Source organism: Sardina pilchardus, chromosome 20, assembly GCF_963854185.1.
Source record: "Sardina pilchardus chromosome 20, fSarPil1.1, whole genome shotgun sequence".
NCBI lineage: Eukaryota > Metazoa > Chordata > Actinopteri > Clupeiformes > Clupeidae > Sardina > Sardina pilchardus.
In genome coordinates, this window is record NC_085013.1 from 14232959 (window position 1) to 14256367 (window position 23409).

The 23409-nt window shown below is 46.3% G+C and overlaps 2 protein-coding genes across 4 annotated transcripts in view; both read left to right on the forward strand.

Annotated features, from left to right (window-relative positions):
* The first annotated feature begins 201 nt into the window (after window positions 1-201).
* cln8 (CLN8 transmembrane ER and ERGIC protein) lies at window positions 202-6458 on the forward strand. The gene is made up of 3 exons (XM_062523315.1): window positions 202-292; window positions 3614-4222; window positions 4931-6458. The coding sequence occupies exons 2-3, from the start codon at window positions 3686-3688 to the stop codon at window positions 5243-5245; spliced, it is 852 nt and encodes a 283-aa protein (XP_062379299.1). The 5' UTR covers window positions 202-292; window positions 3614-3685; the 3' UTR covers window positions 5246-6458.
* A 1801-nt stretch (window positions 6459-8259) lies between these two features.
* Window positions 8260-23409, forward strand: part of arhgef10 (Rho guanine nucleotide exchange factor (GEF) 10) — a 57325-nt gene continuing 42175 nt past the window's right edge. For 2 of the 3 annotated variants that reach the window (XM_062522889.1, XM_062522890.1), the window contains exons 1-4: window positions 8260-8414; window positions 16844-16948; window positions 21539-21997; window positions 23361-23409. The exon at window positions 23361-23409 is cut by the window's right edge and continues 290 nt beyond it. In XM_062522889.1, the coding sequence (XP_062378873.1) occupies window positions 16912-16948; window positions 21539-21997; window positions 23361-23409 (545 nt within the window). In that variant the 5' untranslated portion in view covers window positions 8260-8414; window positions 16844-16911. The remainder of the gene's footprint in view (window positions 8415-16843; window positions 16949-21538; window positions 21998-23360) is intronic. The other variant, XM_062522891.1, reaches the window with a different exon arrangement.

Consider the following 23409-nt stretch of genomic DNA (forward strand, 5'->3'; position numbering starts at 1 on the left):
GTGTGTGTGTGTGTGTGTGTGTGTGTGTGTGTGTGTGTGTGTGTGTGTGTGTGTGTGTGTGACACGATTCTTTCTTCATGTCACAACGCCGCGCCCAATTGCAAACCTGCCGATACGCTGCAAACCAATGGTATGCAGAGTATTCAGAAAGGAGGCGGGATTTCCTCAAATGCTATCCCACGTGATCAAAATTGAAGTCATATGATAACAAACCAGACTGTATCCCAGCTAGCCTACTCTTCAAGGAATGCGATCGAAGGCGGACCCTTATCTTCAGAGGTGTCCTCATAAAGTGGGTAACGCATGCTTTCCATTTCCATAGAATGTCTGAGAACTGTGTTGTAGCTTGTCGCTGCATCACAGACTGAAAGAAAATGTCGAACAGACAGATAGTTCGCGTTGTCTTCTGCGTAGTTGTTTAGGCTAGGCTACGTTGTTGCATCACATAATGAAACATTGTTTTGCTGAAGCGTTCGCATTAAATGCTGCGATATGAGTCATGGGTTTTCTTATTTGTTGGGAATATAGCCAAAATGTTTTATTACATTTTCTTAGCTAATATTGTTCAATTCAAGCCTACTTTGCAATAAGTTACATTGTTGCGAAGTTAATAATTTCAGCGCCTCGAGATCTATTTTAATTAAGTCCTGGTGGTGTCACTTCACCATAGTAGCCTATCAGTCACATGATGCATATTTGTAATTAAACGCTGTAAGAAGCTTTGGCTAATTGTATTATTTTGAATGATCGGCATAGGCTAAGCTATGAACCACATGACAAGGCAGGTCAAGTTAGGAATCTCTTGGCTGTCTCCCCTTTTCACTCTTATCTATATCAGAATTAGGCTACACCGGATACGTTACGGCTGCGTTACGTTACGTTAAGTCTGGTTAAGTCAAAGCCACATCTGACGCAACAATTAGATTCCACTATAATCAATGGAACTGGCTACACCAGTTGCGGCAGCGCTAAGTCATGCCGCATCGAAGCCGTAGAAATAGACTTGTCTTCTATTTTTTTTCTTTTGACGTAAGGAGCCTATGCGCAGTCATTGTATAGAAACACTAGGCCTATCTGAAGAGGATTTGTGTATTGTATTGATGGGGTGCGATTTGTCAAAAAAAAAAAAAAATAACAGAGGGGGGATGTTTTTTTAAAAAAAAAAAAAAAAAAAAAAACTATCAACAGGCCTAATTCTTTAGCGTTAACAGGTCCTACAACACTTCGAAAAGTTGAACATTCATAGTTAATGTAAGGACATGAACCATTTAATTGTCTGCGATGGCCACACCTGCGATGTGGGAGATAGCCTAAATGTTTCAGTCGACCCACTAATGAGGATCACGCGAACAGGGCAGAGGAATTAGGGCTAACGGACAGTAAAATGTACCATAAAACCTAATCGATTACTATCACATCATGTCAAAATAATTCCGCTTATTGGACTAAGTAGGCTAAACAGCTTACTTTGATGTCGGACTTTGTGTGGCCTTCTTTTATCCACATCTCTGCGAAACTCTGAGCAGGGAACAAGCGCACGTTAACAGATTATTTAGTGGACACGTTCATTCTGTTTTACTCATCAGAGGATTTGATTTATGGCACTATGTTGGTAGTCTGCTGTTGACATGGGGAGCGATAGACAGACATAGCCTAATTTGGACAAAACAGAGTATAGGCCTATTAACCTCCGTTGCTCAGCCAAATGCAATTAACAGGTAGATAGCCGCGCTTCACCGACGGCAATGAGTTGTTAACAGACATGACCCTAGACGTAGGCAATAGCCCAGCAGCAATCTATCCACAATAACACATATTTGAAGTACCATTCATGATGTCAAATATTGAAGTTGTGGGAAGTTTACATAGCTTTGTGAAACTGTAGGCTAGGCTAAGTTATTCGTCCCCCATGCTGTTTCATTTGCTACCATGGGAAAATGAAACAAAACGCACGTTGGACTTCTCAAATAGCCCTAGCCTATAACTCAAGAACGGTTTTGTTCAGAGCTGTAAATGCAACTGTATTTGACGGAGGACAGATGTAGGTTGCTAGTGACAAAATATTCACTTTTGGTGTTGTACCCTACCCTACGATATCTTTGTAGGCTAAATTACGTTTAGGCTTAAATAAAAAGTGTTTCATCGTCCCAGTTCTCCCCACTTTGCGGAGATTGTCTCCTTGGACTCCGTGGCATTATAGGCCTATTCTCGAAACTCTCAGAAGCAAAGGCTATGTCTGAGACGTCAGCAGGAAGAGTTTTTTTTTTATTATTTTAATTCTGACAAGTTTGTCATCCCTAACAAACACAATGCGCTCGTCTTCGTCTGATGGCCCGCTTAAGTGGTTCGGCGCAGCACATAGGCTATGCCTACCATACGTGCATGGGGATGCTCGCTAATGCTGAGACTGCCGACAGTTCGGTTCAGGTGAAAGTTAGTGCCAGCAATGTAAGCTTTATGTGTAAGATAAGTGGCGCCTGCAGGCGTACGACCGTATACGCACTGTGCGTACCATGAGACTACTCATCAAGGAGAGAAAATTACCCTTGTGCGTGTGTATTCACATCAAATTGGCCTACCATGACTTCCCAGCTATGTCTAGTAGGCCTATCCCATTAGCTGCATGCCATCAGGCTATTTACAATTTTCCATATGAAGTTAGTCAACATGTTATCAAAATTAGCTTAATGCAGAGCTACTATATCCACGCGCACATATTTTGTTTGAGCAGGAGAGATTACGCACGCAGGTGCGCAACTAGGCTGCTTGTTGTTTTCTTTTACTCGGCTATCTATGGTTATCAGCACACAATGTGAACCTTAAATCACTAACTCAATAGTCATCATGGATATCGCAAGTTCTTTTAAGCAACGAAAAGAGAGAGAATGGAAAATGGAGGCAGCAATTGGCTGGAGGAGTTATTCCAGATGGGCAATAAGGTAGACAATTTGTGTGCTTGTCGGAACGTTAGCATTACAACTGTTTAAAACCAGACGTTAACGGTAGGCTACGCTAGAACAAAACTAAATGTAACTTAGCAGTAACTTAGTGTAACGTTGTCCAAATGAGTAGATCACTGTTAGACGTTTTTGTTGTATTATTGCATGTGGATTGGTGTGCGTACCATAGCATTCATTCCTGCAGACGCCCCTTTGTAAGCTCTGTCACAACCTGCCTGTTATTTCAATTGTTTTGAAATAATTGACAAGTCCCCCGAGGATGAAATTCATTCAGCAGAGGTAGAGGTGTAGGCCCCTCACCCTGGTTGTATTTATTGTGTAGGCTATGTAAACTATGAATCAGTGGAAAGCCGGTGCAATGAGCTGAAAAACGGCAAATCCAAAACACACTTCCTGCTCTTGACTTATCGCTGAACGTACGCAGCCAGTGTAGCCAGTCGATAAGTAACAATACGCTTCTAGAACGCGACGTAACGTAACGCATCCAGTGTAGCCCAAGTGTCACTGCTGATCATCAACACTAAAGGTGATTAACTGAATATACTTGTTTTTCTATAATTGCGTCTAATATAGGCCTATGTTGCCATATCATGTTCCTCTTTTTGCCATCACTCTTGTTAAGCTTTGTAAATTAATTTGGATGTGTCTTTCAGGATGGACTGTAATAGGTTAAACGCATTTTAGTCAATCACCCAAGCTTCTGAGAGTAAAAGCAAGCCTACACCATGACCTCCCAGCCAGACCTGCCCAGCCTCTCTGTGAGCATGGACTACTTCAACTGGAACCTGCGTCTGCAGGTCATCGGTCTTGGGTTTTGTTTCTACTCCGCTGTCTTCCTTGTGTGTCATCTCCTGTCGGCGGCTCTCTGCTCAACCTATCGCTCACTGCCCGCCAAAGAGAAGGTCTTCTGGAACTTGGCCGCCACAAGGGCAGCATTTGGGCTCCAGAGCACAGTTGCGGGACTGCGCACCTTGACGGAGGACTCGGCTTTGTTTCAAGACAAGGTGCGCGGGCAGGAGGACTGGTCCTGGTTCAACGTGCTGACGGCGACTGGCTTCTTCCTGTTTGAGAACGTGGCTCTGCACGCCTCCAGTGTGGCCTTTGGCAACTTCGATGCACCGCTGGCATTGCACCACTTCTTCGCCCTGTCAGGGTTTGCTGGGGCCGTGGTGTGGGATTCACTGGGCCACTTCCTGCCCATGGTCACCCTGCTGCTGGAGATGAGCACACCCTTCACCTGTATCTCCTGGATGCTTCTCAAGGTAGAACACCTCCTCCCCTTGCACTACTAACTGGGCACACTTAATCTAGCACTTACCACAACCTTCTTCTGAACCTTCTTAACTTAACATAACGCATGAATTAGCACTTTATTCTCTGCGAGTAGCACCTATTGCAATATACCTTAATTGTTCCCTCTCTTTGGAGAAAAGCGTCAGCTAAATGACTAAGTAGTAGTAGTAGTAGTAAGATGTGCTGCATGCTCTTGCTTTCCTAAAATACATGCCTATAAATCTGAGCTGATTCACCCCATCACCTTTGTCACTTTCTTTTATAACTGCAATAGATTCCTCTTTTTTAAAAGAGGAAATTCTGGTTATAGCTCAGCTTGTGATAGGAGGAAGTGACTCTAAGTTTCATGGCTAATTTTGAAAACTCGCAATTTTCTGTGTGACTAGTGTTGCAAATAGCCTACATTCAGCACATTTTTCTGCAATTACTCACTGTTGCAGCTGACTTCGACTGTAGTCTGTCTCAGACATAGAGATGATGTGCTTAAGCCATTCAAGTGTGTGTAACAGTCAGTGTGGAAGGCCTAACTTATCATGTTCTCTTAAATCTCTCTCTCTCTCTCTCTCTCTCTCTCGCGCTCTTGCTCTAGCTCTCACTCTCTCTCTCTTTTGGGCTGTTGTGACAAGTAAATTTCCTGTGTAACGTCTTATCTTATCTTATCTTATCTTATCATTCAGGCTGGTTGGGCACGCACCTTATTCTGGAAGGCCAACCAGTGGGTTATGATCCACATGTTCCACTGCCGCATGGTGCTCACCTACTACATGTGCTGGGTGAGCTGGAGCCACTGGGGGGAGCTCAACACGTACGTGGCCCTGCCCCAGCGGCTGCTCTTCTTCACGGGCCTGGCGCTGCTCACCGTCGTCATCAACCCCATCTGGACCCACAAAAAGACCATGCAGCTGCTCAACCCTGTGGACTGGAACTTCGCCAACAAGCCGGCCCCTGAGAATGGGCCCTCCAAGGAAAGGCCCAAGCAGCACGCAAGCTGAAGGAGTATCAGTATCAGTATCATGCGTTAGGGATGTAGAGGAAGAACAAGCAAAGCTTTCAGATAAGGCCACACATTGGCCACAAGCATTTCTATTCCTACTGACTCTTTGGATTGGATTTGGCTTGAGAATTATTGAATGGAGTTGGAGGACTGATACTCTTAAAATATTCTCGTCTTAACAGTGGTCATGGACTTCATACATAGTCACTCAAGAATTGGCCCATAATAATTAATGGAAGTGTTTAAAGGGTACTGATGCCTTTAACATTTTCTGAGCTTTCAAATTGGCATTGACATTCTATATATATATATATATATATATAATGAAATTATAATTTTGCCAATGCTATATTTAAATTTTTTTTTAAATAGATTTTTTTAAAGCTGGGTTGGAGGGGATAATATTATTTAGTCTCTTAACTAACACGCTACTAGTCTTACAAATTGCTAGCATGTGATCTTTAAGTTACTAGTATTTTTGAGTTTGCCAGTCTATTGGCTATTCATGATTCCTATAGGTCAACAATCTTCCATATGTTACATTTGAGAGTGTTACGTTTTCATGCCTCATTTGCAAGGGTTTGTGAAAGAAGCTGAAGGAAGAGGAAGACTGTTAACATCAGTTGGACTTTAAACAGTGGTGTGATTGTGAGTCAGCAGAAGGGGAAATGAGATGTTGGCCAGTTAGAACACATTCATGCTGTTGTTGTTGTCGTTGTTGGATGTTAAACATCTCATGCATGTATTTACACTTAACAGAGTAACATGGCTGTGGGGATCTTGTGAGTGCTGTAAAGATTGCCATCTGCCCTCACTGTTCATTTTAACAATAAGTCAAAGAGAAAAGAGAAAATACCTTGGATTACGAATGTAATGGATGACCCACATAAACCTCAATCCAAGCCTAAAGTATATGCTCAGAAAATTACGTTTTTCTACATGACCATACAGTGTTATCAGCCCTAATAATACGTAGTAATATGTGTTGGTCTGTTTTACACTACCTCAATTGTTCAAAAGGTGAAAAGAAATCTTTTCACATACATGTATTTCTGGCTTTGCCTAGGTGATTTCTTTGTTATGCTTTTCGAGCATGTTTTCCCCAAGGGAAGAAAAAGATTTGCCACATACAACAGTTCAGATGTCTGACATCATTGAGTCACATATTAACACCTGACACAGCCAGACTGGTCCCTTTGTTGCATACTTAACTAATGTTAAGTATGCAACAAAGGGACCAGTCTGGCTGTGTCAGGTGTTAATATGTGACTCAATGATGTCAGACAACTTTGTGAATACTGCAACCAAACCTTCCCCATTCAACCATTATTTTCAGATCCCATATGTATGCCACCAGACACCAGGTAGGCTACTAATTAAATCTGGGAGTGTAAACTAACACAGGTGCACACACAGTGGATTGTCTCTAAGAATGCCAAGACTGTACCTTGTGGCTTTCTTCTGTTTCTCATCTATGTTTGGGTTTTATTGTTTAAGTGTGCCTTATCTCTATTCAGATCACCTCACATGCTCTAGAAGATAACTATTTTTTTGTAGTGTAGTAAAATTAAGTAACTGTATTACTATATTGTGGTAACTGTAAATGTTGTAACTGTTCAACATTGCAACACACACTAACATTGAAGTTGTGTTTATCTTCAAAAAATGGATACAGTGTGCATACTGGATAATTTTCTGGACATTGACAAAACTATTAAAACTCACCCTTTGTCATCTAGTTTGTATCTGAACTCATATGTGAATGTTGAATCATCCGATGCCCATTTTGTGTACTAACAAACCTGACAGGCTAACTTTATTAGCCATGATTCTTCTTTGACTCCATATTTGCACAACACTAGACAAACTGTTACTGGAGGTGACATAGATTGCCCTCAAGCACTTTATGAGGAATTCGCAGCAGACCTCTTAAGTTTGCCTACAAAAAAGCTGAGAGATCCAGTAGGCCTGAAATTAGATTTTGAGATCTGGTAGGCCTGAAATTAGATTTTGAGATCTGGTAGGCCTCAAATTAGATTTTTGCTACCCAGCGTTAACTTGCCATAGGTAGTTATCTTCAATTAACACCCGGATCTCCTTCTATGGGTAAAGATTGCAACTTTGGTTCTTTTTTAGAGGGGAACTTCAGAGGTCTATGACCAATGGAGAGACAATGTGCTTTATATCCACTAGTGGGCAGCAGAACATTGTGTTAAATGTTGAATGGCTCTGTCCTGAGAGTTGAGATGAGTCAAATTAAGAGTTTTTACAATACTCAAAGCGTTCGTTGTAGAATCCAGGATGTAATTTGTGCGAGTTGTTTAAATTTCAGAGAATTTGACATGAGAATCCAGACTCTGGTGATGCATTCGATGTAGTAGTAGTCTTTATTGTAATAAATGAACCATCAGTTTGCACTGAGGTTAGATGAGAGGAGGGCCGATCAGCTCCAGGGTGAGAACACCACAGGGCACCTGAAGCATGCCATTTATCACATAAGACTGTCAAAATCAACAAAACAGTTGTCTGCCAGGTTCATCTGTGGTAGAACCTTTAAAGGAAAACAGACGAGTAGCTTTCCATGACATTTTAAATCTAAGATGGTTTGAAAAGTGAAGTTAATGAAAAGTATCTGAAATACTCAGATACACTCTTTTTTTTTGTTTTATTCCCTTCATTTGTATTAGTTGTGTTTTGTTGTTGTCGTTGTTCTTTTAAAAATCTCTACCTTGTTTCAGATGTTCAGATTACTTAAAATGTTTATGTTTGTGGAAATTACATTTTAAAGAAATTCTCACCAAATACCCCTTCCATGGTTGCACAGCTGTTCAAAGAGCCACCTCACAACGTCACGTGGTACAGAATGGAACGCATGTATTTCATCCGCAGCAAGAAACTTAAGGAATGTGATTGAGGCCCGTTTCGTCCAATTACATGTCTCCATGAGCTGTCTCCACCAATGACTATACAGCAGGAGGTGAGGCGGTTGATGGATCAGCTTGCAGTGGGGAAAGCTGGAAACACTGGCCCAAGAAAAAAATGGAAAAGAAGCAATAACGCCAGATGCGCCCTCTCTCCTATTCAGTCATTGCCTGTAACAGTTGTTTTTTTTTGGAGGATAGAAGGCGTTAGCAAGTTCACGGCATATTCAAGGTATCTCGGAGATGGTGAGTTGATCATGTCTTTCAAAGTTCGCAATTGTTTTTCAAACTTCCGATTTCATTGATTAACAAAAGTTTCTAATGGATATCTGCAGCAAAATCCTGATACCGGTAGGTTATGTTGAACGAGCCTCATATTTCTTCAGTGTGAGTTTTTTTTTTCTTTCCTGCTTGCCCCGTGCAAACAAACGAGTGTCCACATTGTTGTCTGAGCCATTTTCACGTTCAGCTTGCTCGCAAGATTCCATTGATGTAACGTGGCGAGGGACATACTGCCAAGTTTAAATCTCAATGTTGCCAAATGGAATAACCCACCCATGGGGTTTTGTCAGGCTTTTTCCAGAAGTAAACTGATGTACATGATCTACCTTGTTCGTGTGTTTACTTTTGAGTAGTGGGCTCTTGGCTGTATGGAGTAGCTCAAATCTCGTGAATTTTCTTGTCTTTAAGATGCGCGTAACTGACGGAGGCTATAAATGTAGCCTTCTTTTGAATGACAATGACATGTATTGTCTTTGAATTGCTATAGCATCATGTAAGCCTATATATAAATCGATTAGACAGTTGTATAGTTGCTAATATTAAACATAATTATTGTATCCGAAGGGCTACTGTACATTTCATTCCCATCAGCTGAAATGACAGCCGTCAAAACGCGCTGTCAAACTCAGTTAATGTGCAAACATTAAAGTACCCGAGTGATGGAGTTTTCCAGTAGGCTAGCCTAGATCCGGTCACTGGTTACTTTTCTAAGTGAACTAAAAGTTAAAAGTGTGCTGCTCTCAAGGGCACAGCTGCACAGCTGCACATCTTTGTGCCCTCTAAAGTTGCATACCTCTGTATGTTCAGGGTTAACTAATAATTCATACTTGCATGGTCACTAAACGTAGGGCAATAGTTCAACATTCAGGGAATAGTTTTGGCAAAGATACTGATGACAATGTCAACAAAGCAAATCATTATTGCAATGAAATGTACAGTAGGAGAGAAAAGTAGTTTCATGTTAGACATAAAGGTAAAGCTAAAGGTGATAAGTTTAGTGTTTTTTACTCTGATATTGCTTTGTTTATCTGGAGAAATGGCATGACAGTTTATGGAATAATCAATGAATTGATATGTTGTGTGTATATTTTGTGTCACATCTAAGTTCTTGCATTTAGCTATCATGAGTCAACTTAGTCGTGCTCCAGATTTATGGTCCTACTTGTTACAGAACCTGACTGGGCATCTTTGGAATGCGCTCTTTAATGAGAATAACCTTGCTTTCATGCAGTCGCTCAGGTTGCGATGTAGCCTGGCTCATTGAGTCTTGCTCTCAGGAATCTGTGTGCTCAGGGTTAGACTGCCTCAAAGATATGCCAGATGCGGTGAGCACTTTGATCTGCTTTTGTATTGTCTAGCGCCATGCTTGTCCAGTTCACTTTACATCACGCCTGCAGAGAGCTCGGACCAGACGAGAGAGTTGTGCACACTGCCGGTGATTTGCTTAGCAAATAGCTGGGCAACTTGGCTGTGAAGAGGAGGCCCCCTCCCAGCGTAATGACTTCTAAAAATGAAAGGAAGTGGTTATTTGCAGTTTCTTTTGTTTTGTTGCTGGAAAGTCTTACCACAACTCGCCCCTGGCTGCGTTGGGTTGTGTTGGAGTTGGTGCCCCATCATGAGTGCCCGCTCACAGCCTGCATGGACATGGATGTTGTGTTCCACCCACAACACACTGGCTTCCAAAAATAAAGCAAGGGGGCCTTTTTTGGCTTCCTCACAATTCTTCTTGGATAGTTGTTGTTGTGGCGATCCGTCATTGTGATGGAATACTCATGGTGGACACTGTTGTTTTGATCCCACTGAACTTGGGCTGTCCTTTTGCGTGGCTGATTGACAAAACACACCAATGAGGTTTTGAGGCAACTGGTTTCCAAAAATGTTATGTCACGTTCTTGGATAGCAGTTCACTCTCGGTCACAGCTGGGTCTGCAATATGCTAATTGCTAAAGCTACTGTGCCATGGCTAAAAACGTCTCCCGGGACGTGGAGATTAGGCGAGGCACAGGGGTAGCTGGAGCACTGGCCAAAAGCTATTGTGCATCGCTGGGAAGGTTGGCATACTTGCCATCGCTCCAAGGACTGGAAGTTCATGTTTGCAAATCATTACTGCCATCGCCCCCACACTGCCACTGAATTGGAGAAGATATGCGTGAACATCAGCACATAACTCTTCCCCAGCTGGATTAGTTGATGAGCCAACAGCTTGGTCACATTCCCCAGTTGCTTTTTCTCACATAGCTGGATTGTTGTCAGAGTGCAGTGCATCATTGTGCTCATAGTAAGGGATCCTAATTAGGCCCGGTGCATGTGAGCAGTAATGAAAGGAACTTTGAGTTGAGTTCAGTGAACTTTGTTCATCCCCTTGGGATTGGGGAAATTTAAGGAAGGCATTGGAAGAGTATAAAAGCACACATGAAATAGAAAACACTGGAATGTAACTGAAATTTCCCCAAGTTCACTTGGCATAAATAATAGACTTGGGCATTCAGAGGGCTGTTTGTTCTCTTCATATGGTAATGACTGAGGTGGCCATAAAGAGCCCCCAAGAATGCCTGTATAGAGCGGAGCTCTGTCAACTCCTGGTGTGTTTGGTCATAAGATCCATGTTAGAGTCACACCTCACAGCCCAGCGTCTGTATTTGACTAGTTTTAAACTGGAATGTTAGACGTGTGTATCATTTGTGGAGATGTAGCTTCATATAACTTAGTTAGCCTTGAGACTACCCAGATATTCATATATCCATCATATAGCAGCATTCTGAGTGCTTAAATCCATTATTGCTTTATGATGTATGGGTGCTGTACCATAACATGCTAATATGAGGGTGGGGAGCCTTACTTGAGTTCAGCTGTGGTAAATGTAGTGCAACATAAGTCTCTCATTTAACCAAATGGATCAAAGGCTGAAGTCGGGAGGGTCCATTGGAGCTGCAAACATTCTTCCCCCATCTTTCCAAACGAGACATAGCTGTTTCTCATGGGAGAAGTCAGAAATATTCAGGTCGCACACAGTTGAATGGGGAGATTCCTAGGAGAATACAAGTGATGTTGACTTGTAACACTACCTTTCTTTTCCACCTTCCCTCGATGCAAGATCCTACAAGCCTTTGAGAGCCAGTGGAGTATAGGTGAAGGATAGCCTGGGGCAGTGGACTTCAGAGCATGTCAGGGTTTCAGTGTCCCTTCCAGCGCTGTCTGTGCTGTAAACCACACACCTCATGCATACACACACACACACACACACACACACACACACACACACACACACACACACACACACACACATACACACACACACACACACACACAACCCAACTAGTGAAATGCCCTTTGCCTGAGGGTTGACATTTCTACGGGTTTCATTTTCCACACCCCATATAATTACAGCTGGTGGAGTCAAATGCCCCGCTCCAGCTGAAATTGATTGCTGTGTCCCCGTGCATAGCACACAATAACTCCCAACAAGCTTGAACACAGAAACTCTGGAGCAATGGACTGGAGCTTAGTCAAGCTTATACAAAAAAAAAAAAAACGAAAGTAATCTGACAATGATTATGGACCCAGTGACACAATGACCATCCATCACAGCTACTGAATTGTTGTCAGTGTAAAATACACTATTGTGTAGATGAATATGTATTGTTCCCTCATGAATTTGTGTGTTTGTTTGTGGGCGCTCACTCAGTCATGCCTGCTTGCCTGCCTATGTGTGTGTGTGTGTCCATGTTTCTTTAAGCGGTGGGTGTCTGGCAGAAAACAGCTCTGGAGTCCCTCAGCCCCATGGCAGCCCATTTGTGGAGGCCGAGACCTGGCCGCTCATTCTGCATTGTCTGGGCGAATCCTCCTCCTCCTCCTCCTCCACATGTCCTACGCCTGGCACAGCCAGGGCCCCTGTCAGCAGAGGAGAGAGAGAGCAAGAGAGCAAGAGGGAGGGAGAGGGAGAACGGGAGATGCAGGGGGAGTGGAGGGAAGTGGGAAGGGGAGAGAATGCAGAAGAGTAGGGGAGAGAAGAGAAGGAAGAATATGCTGCATGAATACGTGAGCCAGAGAAAAGAGTGACGACTCCGAGCAAGTGAAAAGAAAGACAGGAAGACTCTGCCCGTCTGAAAACAGACAAAGACCGGTGCTTATTTAGCTCGACGGACTGAAAAGAGAGGAGAACGAGTAGAGGAGAACAGTCGGGAGGTAAATCATGTCATCCGGGGAAGCAGGCGTAAAGAATGAGAAGGTGAATCGACATTCCATGAACTGGCCAGCGAGAGCCGGGGCTTTGTCGGGGAGGGTGTGGGGCTGGAGTTTAGTATGCTGCAGCGCTCCCACTGTCCCCCCTCGCCACTAAAGGCCTTTGTCATCCCCTCCATTCACATGGACCCATAGTTGTGCTTGTGCTGCTGGGGGGAAATGCAGCGTCGGAGTACAGTAGGGCTGGCCGAGGTGCATCAAGCCGTGCCAACGACTCAACAATGAACAACACGGAGAAGGAGAGAAAGAGAGAGAGAGAGAGAAAAGAGAGATGGAGAGGTTGACAGGAAAACAGAAATACAGTAACAGAGAGGAAGACTGTGTATTAGAGAAAGATAAAGAAAATAAGAAAGAAAGAAAGATGCAGAGAGGGGAAGAGAGAGAGAGAGAAATATGAACTACCTCAACTGTAAATCACTTTGGGTAAACACCTGTTGTTTTTAAATACGAGCTGTACAAGTAAAGTGACTTGACTATGAAAGCACATGCAGACAGACAAGTTGGCAGGCTAGTTGACATGACAGACAGCCATAGATGAGTGTTGCTCACTAAGAGAGTGTGTGGAGAGGCCCAGACTTGTACCAGCCTGGTTTTTGTTTGTGCTGTCACATCACACCCAGACCTACATTTGTCAGTGAGGGCATTTAACATTGCTCTGTCTTCTCACCAGTTCCCCTACCTGTCAAGCATGTCACCCAGCACACAAACAAACCCTCCACATGTTCCATGGACTCCCTCCGGAGAGGATGGCCTCCCGTTGGGTCAGTGTGGTCACATGACTGTGTAGTAACACACACACACACACACACACACACACACACTGAACTGTGTCAGCTGGCATTCATGAAGCCTATGTTGGCGACATGCGCCAACTGTTTTGAGTATAGGGAGCAACAAGTGTAATGTATTAGCAGAGAGCTCTAAATGAATGTTTCCTGCAAAGGACAAAGGAAGAGAAAAAGAAAGACTGGAAGAGAGAGAGAGAGAGGAGAGGAGGGGGGCTGAGCTGCATTGCAGACGTGTAATGACACGCTTGGCCGAGTCTGTCATCAGGCTGGGCCGCTTCCTTTCATCCCCGTGGTGTCAGAGCAGCAGCCACCCCAGAGCACAGCGCTGGAGCTGAGGAATGTCAGGGGAGAGAGGGAGAGAGGGAGAGAGAGAGAGAGAGAGAGGGTGAGACGCAGACAAGGGAAGAGGAGAGTGGAGAATTTAAATTCTTACTCAGTTTTACAAAATAGTCTCTCTTTCTCTGTTTGTGCGTGTATTGCACGAAATGTAAACCAGAAATTAATATTTGTTTTGAGTTTGTCACAACACAGAAAAGGGTGCCATTAACCACTCAGAGAAAAAACTAAAATGAACTAAAACGTTGACAAGTACAGTATGCTAAATTAGGCTTCACAATCTGATTTACTGTGTGGGCAAATATCAGATTTTACATGTGATTTTACACAGATTTTATCTGTGTAACATGCATGGTCTGGGTCATGTGACCTCCGTAGTAACTTCACTTGCTTTTTTTTTCCTCAACCATTTACAGTGCGTCACAGTGTCTCTTCAGGGAACATCTCTTCTTGTTGTGGTTTTGCTATGACATGCGGGAAATGATTGTGTTCGTTCAGAGCAGCTCTTTCATTGGTGTACATAATTTGCTGTACAGTACAGTACAAGTACAGTTGGCAGTTGGTTGTAAGTTTTGATAATCCAAACTCTTCAGTGGTAATATGAGACTCCAGTGAGATACAGTGCACACTGATTTGGATGTATGTTTTGCAAAGCCCTCATCTTTTAGCACCCAAGATAACATGGATCCTATACTCACTGTAAACACACTGACAGATTTTCTATACAAATCCCCCCCCCCCACACACACACCCTCTCTCTCTCTTTGACACACACACACACACACACACACACACACACACACACACACACACACACACACACACGCACAGGAACACCTGATTCCTGGGTTTCCTCTCCCCTCCCATCCTCCATCCTTCCGCTCCCACAGCAGAAGTGGACAGAACAGCACAGGCGTGGGCTGACGGGTCATTTGTCAGTCACACTGGACGTCCTTCATGTCCTCCTTTATGGTCTGACTGACAGGTGTTCTCTTGGTCATTACAACAACCCCCCCCTCCCTCCCCCTCCCCCTCCCCCTCTGCAGCTGGAACACATATACAACAGTATACACCAACAAGGGTGTAGAAGTGAGAAATTCTAAACAGTTAAGAGAAATTCATTGGTTGCTCAGTGTAATAGGTCCCACAAGAAATCTCCCCAAATGATTCATGGGAACAGGAGCGTGACAAGAGAAGGAGCCTGGCTGCACTTTAAAGACATGTGGTGTTTAGTCTGTGCCTGACTGCTCCCATACTCCACACTACACCCAGGGTGTGCACCACAAAGACAATTATGTCCACCCAGATTTGGCATGGCAGCAGACAAAACAAGCTTTCAGCCCTCATAAGGCATTATCTTTTGGCTCAGTGTCTCTCTTCTCTCTCTCTCTCTCTCTCTCTCGTGTTCCTTCCGTATTGTCCTTTTGCATTGTTCGAGTATCGTCCCATTGCAGGCTGCTGCCTGTGTCTGTGTGGACTCTTCTGTCTCTCCGATAACTGGAGTGAGCCATAGGGGTCAGCGGTGACAGACGTCCAGTATTGTGCTGCGCGTCTTCACGTGCCAGAGGCTCGTCTCTCCCCTGGCCGCTCCCCTGGCCCTGCTGTCCCTCAGCTCTCCAGCAGACCGCCGCTGCCCGCTGCGTGGACCGGTGCACAGCCCCGGGACGGCCGCTCAGCCTCATGCACACAACACACGTCCCCTCGCCACAAAGGGCCTCCTATGCTATGCACTGACATCATCGCCCCCACAAACTCTTCCTTGTCCTATGCTCCGTTTTATATATTTATTTCCCATCTCTTCCTCCATACAGCACAGTAACGGGCTCCAGAGAATCCAGCTTTCCCATGGAGGCAGAGGGAGCCTCCTCGTGCCTCTACATGTATTGTGTGTTGTTGTTCCCAAAGCATTTTAGACGGATTACGCACAGTTTTGTGGACGAGGATAAGATGTGGAGTTTATGTGCGGAATGCGGGGCTGGGTGGGGGTGCAGGGGAGCCTGTTTGCCCATGTCTCATTGGGATCTACTGAAGCAGCGCCTCTAATCTCAGACTCTTTTCAAAAATCTCAGCTCATGTTTATGAATGAGTTGCCACCTGACTGATCACAAAGCGTTTTTACTGGTCAAACCAGGTTGATCATTGACCTTTGAATCAATAAGCCTCTCTCTCACACAGGTTAATGGCGCATACATAGGTAGCGCATTCTGAGAGAGAGACTCTTTCGCATGTTCTGATTTTCTGAATGACTGACCGAGGAGGCGTCTCGGACCCGACGGCTCAGAAAATAATTAGCCCTTGCGGCGAAGCCGTCCCCAGATTGTGCTACTGCCACTCGGTGGAGAGACCGCGGTTAAGCGCGCGGAGGGTGTCCCGTCCACAGACTCCATAATGAGCGTGCCATTCCGATGTGGGATGCTGTCATTAAAAAGTAATGAAACTGCAATATGAAGGGCTGGGGACTCCATATTGGCCTGTCTTGAGCAGTGAATAACGCCTTGGCGCTGTGCAGGCCCCATCCGCCTTGATGTGAAAATACAATAGCTGATGGCCCCATGACATGTGTTGGGGCATAAAGGGGATGTTTCTTGGTTCATCCGTCAATGTCTCTGACCGCAACAAAAGCTTCGCTCAGCATTCCATGGGTGTGACTGTTTTCTCGTTGCGCTTTTGTTTTCGAAATGTGTTCTAATTAGCCACAGCCGTGATGCTCATCAGTCAAGCAGACGAAAAGCTTTGGTCTACGTTGGTCTCGGTCGTGTTTGTGTTTAATGAAAAGAGGAATTGCAGGTGTTCTTTTATCACCCGTTCACAGCTGTAGTTTGGCCACGTTGTTTAACTACAGGACTGAGCATTGTTTGACTTGGCAACCAACATGGGCTACAAATGTGAGTTTTCAATGTTTGTTAACAGCTGTGAGAGTCTGTTGCTTCTGCAGACAAACTGCTGAGACATGTGGCCCTCAACTCCTCTCCTCTCCTCTCTCCTCTCTCCTCCTCTCCTCTCCTCTCTCCTCCTCCTCCACTCTAGGACCGTGTGTGAGCCTGAAGCGGACCGCAGGCTGAAGCAGTCTCCTCGTCCCCCGCACCCTGAGCAGCATGGACGTGGAGGACTTCCCTCCGCCGCCCCCCGACAGTAGGCCTCCTCACACCTCCACTCTGAGCCCTGAGGCTCAGCTGTTTGCTCTGCATTCACACCGTTTCTCTTAGTTTGTTGACATGAACAGAGATTTATTTTTTTTTTGCTCCCCCGAGTCATTTTTATGAAGTGTGATTCTTAAAATAGTTTATTTTCCCCAATTGAAAAATTCCCCATGTTGGTGTTTGTCCTACAAGAGGTGACGTTGTTAGGTTTGGGCGAACATGATTTCAGTAAAGCCTGCGCGTTATTCCTGCCTCTGCTTGCAAACGCCATGTCTTTAAGCAAAGTGAGGGGGTGCGGCATCATCCAGTGTGCTCACCTGTGTTCGTTTTACTGTACATGTAGAGACATCATGGAAACCTGAGTAAGACCATGAATGAAGGTGTGTGTGTAAAGGTGTGTGTGTGACTCACTTGTGAAGTTCATGGGGAGCCTAAGGAAAACAAAAGTGAAAGAGAGGAAGAGACGGAAGAGGAGACGCGAGGGTAAACACATTCCGCTCCCCGGCCACTGAGGAGCGTGTGGGATGTGGAGCGAGGGAGCAGAGAGAGCACGAGAGAGAGAGAAGAGGAGGAGGAGGAGGAGGAAGAGAAGAAATGCAGAGCAAGAGCCAGAACAACGCAGCTTCAGCTCCCTTCAGTGCTGCTGCGTCACCCAGAGAGAGAAGGGAGGAAGAGGGAGAGAGAGGGAGAGAAGGAAACAGAGGGAGAGAGGGAGACCGTAAACAGAGAAAGAGAGAGCGAGAAGCAATGGGAGGGAGAGAGAGAGAAGGAGACAAAAGTAGACATGAGAAGAGCAGATTCCTCGACAGTGAATGGTTGCTTGTGGAAGTGGAACGGGGTTTTTTTGGAGCGCAGATAAGGCTGATAAGGAGAGTGAGTGAGTGAGTGCGCAGGGAAGACACTGAAAAGCTTCAAGAGAGATGGAAAGAGAGATTGAATCACTGACACTGAGAAAGATTAGTGATTCAGAGAGAAAGCTAACGCAAGAGAGGAACTCAGAAGGGGGGGGGGGCATGAGAACCACAGACATGCCTGGACTCCAGCTGGGCTGTCGCCGGGCACTGTTGCCACAGCAATGCCAGTGCACCAAGTGACCCCGGTGACTAATTTGCCTGCCTGAGCAGCGAGCCAGCAGAACAGAATCTATATTGTGGTTATGAATCGACAATGGCCACCCGCCGGGGACAATCCAGCCCCTGTGTGTGTGTGTGTGTGTGTGTGTGTGTGTGTGTGTGTGTGTGTGTGTGTGTGTGTGTTGAATACGGGATCCCACTCTCACAGGGGACTCTACGGCTAACACTGCCATCTGCACCTCACCAGTCCGTCCACATGGCGCATGTTTAGATCTCCCCCAGCAGGCCAGAAACAATGCCACTGCATGTTGCCACCTTGGCACCTTGCCCGCACGTGACTGCAACTATGTATCTAATTGTGAGAGGGATCCTGTGCCCCACACGTGTGTATCTGTAGCTCCGCTGCATAGGCTGGGTTCAGTTTGGATTGGATTCACTGAGTGATTAACACAACTTGTCCAGTGGATCAGTGTTATGGTTTGTGGTGTGTTTCATGTTTTGTGTCTTGTCATCAATGCCCTCACCCGTGTTTCAAAAGCCTGTGTGTGTGTGTGTGTGTGTGTGTGTGTGTGTGTGTGTGTGTGTGTGTGTGTGTGTGTGTGTGTGTGTGTGTGTGTGTGTGTGTTGTGTGTTGTGTGTTGTGTGTTGTGTGTTGTGTGTTGTGTGTTGTGTGTTGTGTGTTGTGTGTTGTGTGTTGTGTGTTGTGTGTTGTGTGTTGTGTGTTGTGTGTTGTGTGTGTGTGCCTCAGGCTTTCTGGGGAATGTGTGGTGCATATTCAGCTCTCTAATCAGCGCTCCTCCTGCTGTGACGAGACTCAGTGGAAAGACTCTCTCCCTCTCTCTCCCTCTCTCTCCCTCTCTCTCCCTCTCTCTCCCTCTCTCTCCCTCTCTCTCCCTCTCTCCCTCTCTCCCTCTCTCCCTCTCTCCCTCTCTGGTCTTGTGTGAGCGTGTGGCTTATCTCTCCTCCCAGCCCTTCATTAGAGCAGATAGGAGCTGATAACCTCCTTCTGGGCTCTCCAGGCTCTCCAGCGTGCAGATTGGCCACGTCTCTTTATTTAGGTTCCCGTCTCGCTCCTCGTTCGCTGCTCTTTGTCTCTGCCAGCGTTGCCGCTCTCGCTCTTCTTTTTATCTCGCTCTCCACTCCTGCGCCTCGCTGCGTCCATTTCTTTGGGGGGGATGATTCTCTTTTCTGTTCCTCTCCGCAGCAAGTCTGTCAGAGAGCTGTTTTTGCTCATGAGAAGGCTCAGGCTGGAGACTCCTGCACAGGGCTGGGCTGTGGGTATGAGAGCCTGGGGAGAACCTCCACCCACACCCCACCCACACCCCACCCCACCCCACCCACCACAAAGTGTCAGTGCAGCTGATTTAAAGGGGTCACATTGCTGAGGTGCATCCTGAGTCTGGTGGCGGCGATGTGCTGGACAGATAGTGGTGAGCTATGAGGGGCAGGGCTAGTGCAGTGGGCTGAGATGGTCAGCTGGAGAGGGGCACCCGGCAGCAGAGCCTTGAGGGGGAAGCACATGAAAAGACTTTGCACAAGAGGTGACATGCACAATGTCTGACACGGCCTTTGTGCTTGGATCAAGCTACCGTCCAGATGTTGGGATGTTTTGAATGGCGTTTTTGTCTCCCATTAACTAGTCCTACGTTTGTCTTCAAGCTAAAGATTCCATGTGCAGGTTTCGCAATTGCATGAAGGACAATAGGATTTGGTAAAGGAACCCTTTCTTCCTGTATTCTGTTCCCCTGAGTGTGCTGTATATTTCTGTTGTGACAGATTTTATTGGAGCAGATTGTATTACAGGTCAACATTGCATGATCCCACCATGACTCTCAGGGCCACGTGGAAATAAGTGACTCACAGCAGCAGGAAATTAGACTGCCCCCCCCCCTTGCCCCAAACATGGAATATTCGCTTGTTTGTGATCCTAATGGTCAGGATATTGGGCCCTAGTGGCCCGAAGGCTGCCAGGAACGCCGTTGTTTCGCCAGCGCTTGGAATCCGCGGTATTCCAGAGGGCAGAGATGTGCCAGCCCCGGCACTAAGCTTTGTTGACTTAAGGAGATAACACCCGGCGCGGCTGGAAGCATGGTGCTTCCTGAGCCACGGTCCCCCCCCGCACCCCAGCACTTCCACCCCCTCCACCCCCCAAAACAGGCCTTGTTGTAGGGGAGCAGTGCAGCGGGAGCAGGGGGAACTGGAGGAGAAGGGCGGGGAGAGGGAGCGGAGCGCGGCGCATTCCTTTAGCACTTTTCATGGGAGTGATCTCACAGGCCTGAGTGTGTCCCGGGGTTGCAGGAGGCCCTGCTCCTTTGTGGCCTTCTGCTCGCCTGCTCCCACCCTCCTGTATCTCCAGTTTCACAGCCTTTTCAGCTCACTATCAATACCTCTACTGGACAAACTTGTTTTTATAGATCTCCACAACTTAGATCTTTGTCCATGTGTTGATGTTTGATTGGCGGAGTGGTACAGCATTAACACAGTTTGTCGAGTTCTTAATGTAATCGTTATCTTGTGATGGAATAACTATCGTGCAGGGATAAACTTTCCTCGCTTTGTCTCATTTTTGAGTAAAATGTGTTCTTATGCAAACACATGTTAAAATGGTAACATATTTGACTGTCCTGACTGGAAATTGCTCATAAATGTCTGTTGAACGGAGTGTTGTTCTTTGTGGCCTGTGGTAAGATGAGTAGTAGCATCTGTCAGATGCATGTCTGACCCAGCGGAGAGGTTATCTGGCTGAACAGTAGGCACGGGGAGCTGTGGGGGACGGAGAGCATCATGGCACAATGTGGCGTGTTCCTGGTCACAGGGAGGTGCGAGGAATGGGCTTCCTGTCTCCCTGATTGCATTTCCTCCTTTTCCTGAGCCTCTCTCTTTCATCTGTTCCCCAGTTGAGTGGCCGTGTTCCTCGTGTTCTCGTTACGTTGCCTCAACTGAATTCAAACGAATGTTTGTCTCTAAAAGTCGTCTGAACTCTGGTGTTGTTGGAAATCCCCCATGTTCGCATCCTGTAAAAATACATCCTCAACAACAGTGTGTGTACACTGAATTTAATTATGTGTTTTATTATATTTATACACATTTCCTTTTCACTCAAGGTCAGGGTGCAAAACTTCAACCCTTTCGGATAGATAATAACAGACCTTGTGTTGTTAGAAGTCATTCAGTCTATACTTGCTGGAGGGGTCCTCAACACAACCGAAGCCATAAATAAGTGAAGGTCTTTGAAGAGTAACAGGGGTCAGTTAGCGCAGTTCAGGCAGCCATAAATATAGAGCCACTTCTGGGTTAAAAGATGCTTTGTCCTGGGTTTTTTGTGTTACTCATCTCAAGGTAGGGCGAGTTTGGGCCTAAGTTTAAACTTGCTGACATTCCATGCCATCTCTGTCAGGGAGGATGGCAGGTTTGCCAAGTTTGTACTCTAAATTTCCTGTCACTAAATGTTATACAGCCTCACTCTTATCTGCACTCCTCACTCTTCCTCTCTCCTGTCTCCTTGTCAGTGTTAGCGGAGGGCATGGCGTTAGACGACGAAGACGAGGGTGAGCAGTTTGACTTTGAGGACAGCGGCGACGACATCCCGGAGGCCGACCGGCCTCCTCCTGCCCCTCCTGCCCCAGACTACACGGGGCAGGGCATGCTGGGAGGTGAGTGCCCTCCTCCCCCTGGGGCTGCAGCTCCCAACCCCACGCCTGAGGCCAGCCAGGCCCCACCCAACACCACCACAGATGCAGGTTTCCCTCCTCCACCCCCTGAAGAGGGCTGTGAGGCCCTCAGCACCGTAACCACTAACCCCGCCACCCCTGCCCCCTCATCTGCTGCTTTGGAGGCTCCGTTACCCCCACCTCGCCAGGAAGAGCCTCCACCCCCTAACGCACCTGCCCCAGAGACTGACTTACCTCCACCCCCAGAGGACGCTGCTGCTGCTGCTGCTACTCCCGCTCTAGATGCTGGACAGAAAGGTGCGTGTTGATGGTGTGGTCTGTTTTGGGCAGGCATGTACTGTATGTGTGCTTAAGCACTATTATTCCTAGATATAACTAGTTTTTACAGTTGATAATATTGATGTACAGTACTTTGCATGTGTACTTTGAACAGAACAGAAAACCTCTACCATCTACTGATTCAATGGGTTACTATGGAGAATATTATAATTACTGTATAATGAATTGCTATAGTGGCTTGATTTTTAATGTTTGTGTTAACAGACTTAAAATATCTGTGTTTACTGTAAGGCCTGCTGGCTAGTTCTTTGGCTCCTATACATTTAGTCTCTGTGGGTTTCTTGCCACTCCAGTGCCAGGAGAGAAACTTCTCTTCTCTTCTGTGGTGATTAATAGTCAGTCATTATTAATGCAGCATATGTCTGGCAGAATCCATACAGTCTTTTTAGATGAGCCCCAGCTAAGCCATCTTCTCATTTCTCATAAGACTACAGATGGCATCAGTCATGCTGTTAATGGGAGCCTCTATCACCCACAGTGCTCTGTCCTCAGAAATCGCACCAAGCACGTTGTTGAAACTTGGGCCGTGTGTTTGCTATTTTCTAATCGGGCGTCCCTCTGGAGCTGTTTTAAAACCTGCGGCTCTGTCGGCCATCACTGGCAGCTGTGGCTGACCACAACACCCCACCCCACCCCACCCCACCTCTTCATCTCTCTTCTCCTCTCCTCCTTCATCTGTTTCTCTCTCTCTCTCCTCCTCCACTTGAGCTCAAGAGCCACTCTCTCGCCCCACTCCTTAGCCCAGGCGCCGCTCTGCTGCCTGGCTGCGTTTGGCCCCCCCCCCCCCCCCCCCCCCGCCTGTCTGAAGTGTGCTTTTGTGAGCTTTTTGCACAGGGCCGTGGAGGGGCTGATTTTGATCAGCCGGAGCAGCGCGGCAACAGAGGCACTGAGTCGGAGACTCAAAAACAAGCCTGTTATCAGCTCCTCTCCAAAACTAACTGCTGGGCTTCAGAGAGCGAGAGAGAGCGAGAGAGAGCGAGAGAGAGAGAGAGAGGGCCCGATGAAAGCAGCCATGTCTGCTGTTTTAGGAGTGACTCATGACTCTGTGAATCATTCGCTGTGGTTTGTAGCGGGACACACAGGAGACCAGCCATAACAAGCTTTCTGATATGTCTACTATGCTAAAGCGTCACAGGGGAAGGCATCCTCAGATGACCCTTTAAAAAGCTCTATCTCCTCCAAATCAGTCTCCCTGGACTAAGGGTCCTCTTATGGGCCGTGCACGGGCCCACTAGGGTCCTCTTATGGAATATGCAAGGGCCCACTTTCAGCCATTCCTGCAGGGCTGAACAGAAGCGGTGTTGTGCTCTGACCCCCTCAGATGAAGGAATGTCCAGCCAGGCTGCCGGCCCTCCCCCCGCAGCGCCCCG

Bases quoted from the DNA above. Each gene is read 5' to 3' on its own strand.
- cln8 (XM_062523315.1), top strand. From the start codon at position 3,686: ATGACCTCCCAGCCAGACCTGCCCAGCCTCTCTGTGAGCATGGACTAC. The intron at 4,223-4,930 runs GTAGAACACCTC...CTTATCATTCAG, and splicing joins TCTCCTGGATGCTTCTCAAG to GCTGGTTGGGCACGCACCTT.